The sequence below is a fragment of the Tupaia chinensis genome, unplaced genomic scaffold (assembly GCF_000334495.1).
Source record: "Tupaia chinensis unplaced genomic scaffold, TupChi_1.0 Scaffold000561_1, whole genome shotgun sequence".
Classification (NCBI taxonomy): Eukaryota; Metazoa; Chordata; class Mammalia; order Scandentia; family Tupaiidae; genus Tupaia; species Tupaia belangeri.
Window position 1 is genome coordinate 622,679 of NW_006160074.1, and position 2,606 is coordinate 625,284.

Consider the following 2,606-nt stretch of genomic DNA (forward strand, 5'->3'; position numbering starts at 1 on the left):
CTAGTACCCAGTGGCTTAAACTCACGCCGGGCGCATGTGCGTGCGTGCCCAAGATCCCGAGAGGAGAATAGAGTAGAAGGGAGTGGCCATCCCCCCGGGGGGTAATTTCTCGCTTTCTGTCTCTCTGTCTCTCTCTGTCTGGCGAGCGCACGCGCCCTATAGCAAAAACCTCTCCAAAAAAAGAGTTTGTTTTTCTTTTCATTAGAGAGAGACAGAGACAGAGAGATAGGCACCCCCAGCAGTGAGTTCTTGCCACAAGCCACACCCAGTCTGGGGTGGGCCGAGCATGTGTGTGTCCTGCAGAGGCCATGTGCGCTGTGGTCAGGAGTGGACTGGCTGTGCTCCAGACTCCAGCGCACCGGCTCTGCGCCTCCTCCTAGCCTGTGGCCGAGCCTCCGTCTCCTCATCGGATGAGGGGGCTGTTGACCCAGCTCGTGGGAGATCCATTCTCTAGCGGATGGCATTGAGGCGGTGGCTATTCCGTGGTGCGCTGCTGGTGTTTTTCTCATCACATACAAGCAGTAGGAGCCAGGGTGACTGTCCTTGGCCTGGGGTGTGCCAGAGGTCAGGCCCATGGCCCCTGGGAAGGAGGGCTCTGCCTAGTAGAACAGGCCAGGGAAGACACCTCATTTTGGCTCAGGTGTGAGTGCCTGTGGATGTCACCCGCCCTGTAGACCTGCATGACCCCCACGGGCGCCAGACTGCTCTGCCTGAGAGGAGGCACCCAGGCAACTGGCACCTGAGAATGCAACCGGGACTGGAAACTGCCTGGAACCCAAGCTCGCCTGAATGTGTCTGGTGCACCCCCTGCTGGCCACTGGCAGCTGGGATGAGCCCTAACACCTGCTGCGGAAAGAAGCAGGTCGGGCTGGCCGCATGGGACACTGTGGCCTGCGGCTCTCATCCAGCGGCCTGGCATGGTAGCTGTTAGCAAACAGAGCCTAGAAGGTGGAATTGACCATGTTTCCTTTGTCACTTTGGCAACCAGGAAGCTCAGCCACATCTTGACTCCCACACATGCCCAGAGCTCTTCTGTGTTCTGATGCCTGTGTTGGGCAGGCACTTTGCCTGGCTCCTTGTGACAGTCCTGGAGTCAGGAACCTTGTTGGACCCATTCTACAGATGAGGCAGCTGAGGTTGGTCACTGACCAAGGCCACTCAGTCAGCAGGTGGCAGGCCAGGACCGGAACCTGGGAACCTGCCTCCCAACCCCAGCTTGGCTCTGCCCCGTCCACTCTCTGGGCATCTGCACACCCGTGTGGTCCTCCAGCTGGAACATCCCTCCTGCTGTGCTCCGCCTTCTGGCTGGTCCCATACTCGCTTTCCCTATGTGCACAGTTTATGACGTGTTTTCTCAAAGCCGCTTCTGAACCCCTGCGGCTCACAGAAGCCAAAGTGAAATCTAAACTTTTTTTTTTTTTGCTAAAGATGGTGTGCACTTGCCAGAGACAGAAAGAGAGAGAGAGGAGAATGAGAAATCACCCCTGGGGGCTGGCCACACTGCAAAGCCATTCCCCTCCATTCTCCTCTCGGGACTTGGGGCATACACACACCATCCCTGGCATGCTTTTCAGGTCGCGAGTCCGGGACTTGAACCACTCAGTCAGCCATGTAGAAACCAGCTGCCTTATTCTTTGTGCCACTTGTTGGCCCCAAACCCTAAGCTCTTTTTTTTTTTTTTTGAGAGGGTTTCGCTATAGGGCGCATGCGCTCACCAGACAGACAGAGAGAGACATAGAGACAGAAAGCGAGAAATCACCTTCCGGGGGGATGGTCACGCCGCAATCCCTTCTCCTCCATTCTCCTCTCGGGATCTTGGGCACGCACACACACGCACCCGGTGTGAGTTCTAAGCCACTGGGTCCGGGATGCGAACTGTGGTCGACTACGTGGGAATCCAGCGACATAGCCATTACGCTAACTGCTGGTTCCCAACCCTAAGCTCTTGATCCCAGTGGTATGGCTGGGACGCCTGGAAGTGGCTGTCCCGGGAGGCCTGGCCCTGCTGGAGGGCGGCCTGCCTGCAGTGGGCACTGGACTAGCTGCCTGTCCCCGCTTTGCCCAGGTGAAGTGCTGCGGCTGGACCACCTTCTACAACTGGGCTAACAACACGGAGCTCATGAGCCGCACCAACGTCACCTACCCCTGCTCCTGTGAGCGGAGCGGGGAGGAAGACGTCAACTTCTCAGTGAAGAAGGGCTTCTGCCAGGCCCCCCACAACAGGACCCAGAGCGGCAACGACCCCGAGGACTGGCCGGTGTACCAGGAGGTGTGCGGTGGGCTGGGTCAGGGGCTGGGCCCCGAGAGCGTTGGGGGCTGTCCGGGTACGGGGACTTCTGTGCTTCAGCTCCGGGGGCCACCCAGGCTCCCCTCGGCCACTGCTCGGTCCTCCCTGCCTCCTCTCCTCCCTGCATCTGCTCCTGTCATCTGCATGTCCCTCTTTCAGTGGTTAGAGCATTCATCCGGGGAACAGGCAGAGCTCTCCTGGGAGGGGGGGCCTTCTGGGTGGGACAGGCCCTGTGGGTGGGGTTGGGCACTGCGGGTAGGTGTTGGCCCTGTGGGTGGGGGTGGGTCCTGTGAGTTGGTGCGGGTCCTGTGAGTGGGGG

At 59.2% G+C, this 2,606-nt stretch overlaps 1 protein-coding gene across 4 annotated transcripts in view; it reads left to right on the forward strand.

Annotated features, from left to right (window-relative positions):
* Positions 1-2,606, forward strand: part of CD82 (CD82 molecule) — a 53,224-nt gene that overhangs the window by 49,102 nt on the left and 1,516 nt on the right. For all 4 annotated transcript variants that reach the window (XM_014591337.2, XM_006157756.3, XM_027775401.1 and 1 more), the window contains one exon: positions 2,066-2,269. In XM_014591337.2, the coding sequence (XP_014446823.1) occupies positions 2,066-2,269 (204 nt within the window). The remainder of the gene's footprint in view (positions 1-2,065; positions 2,270-2,606) is intronic.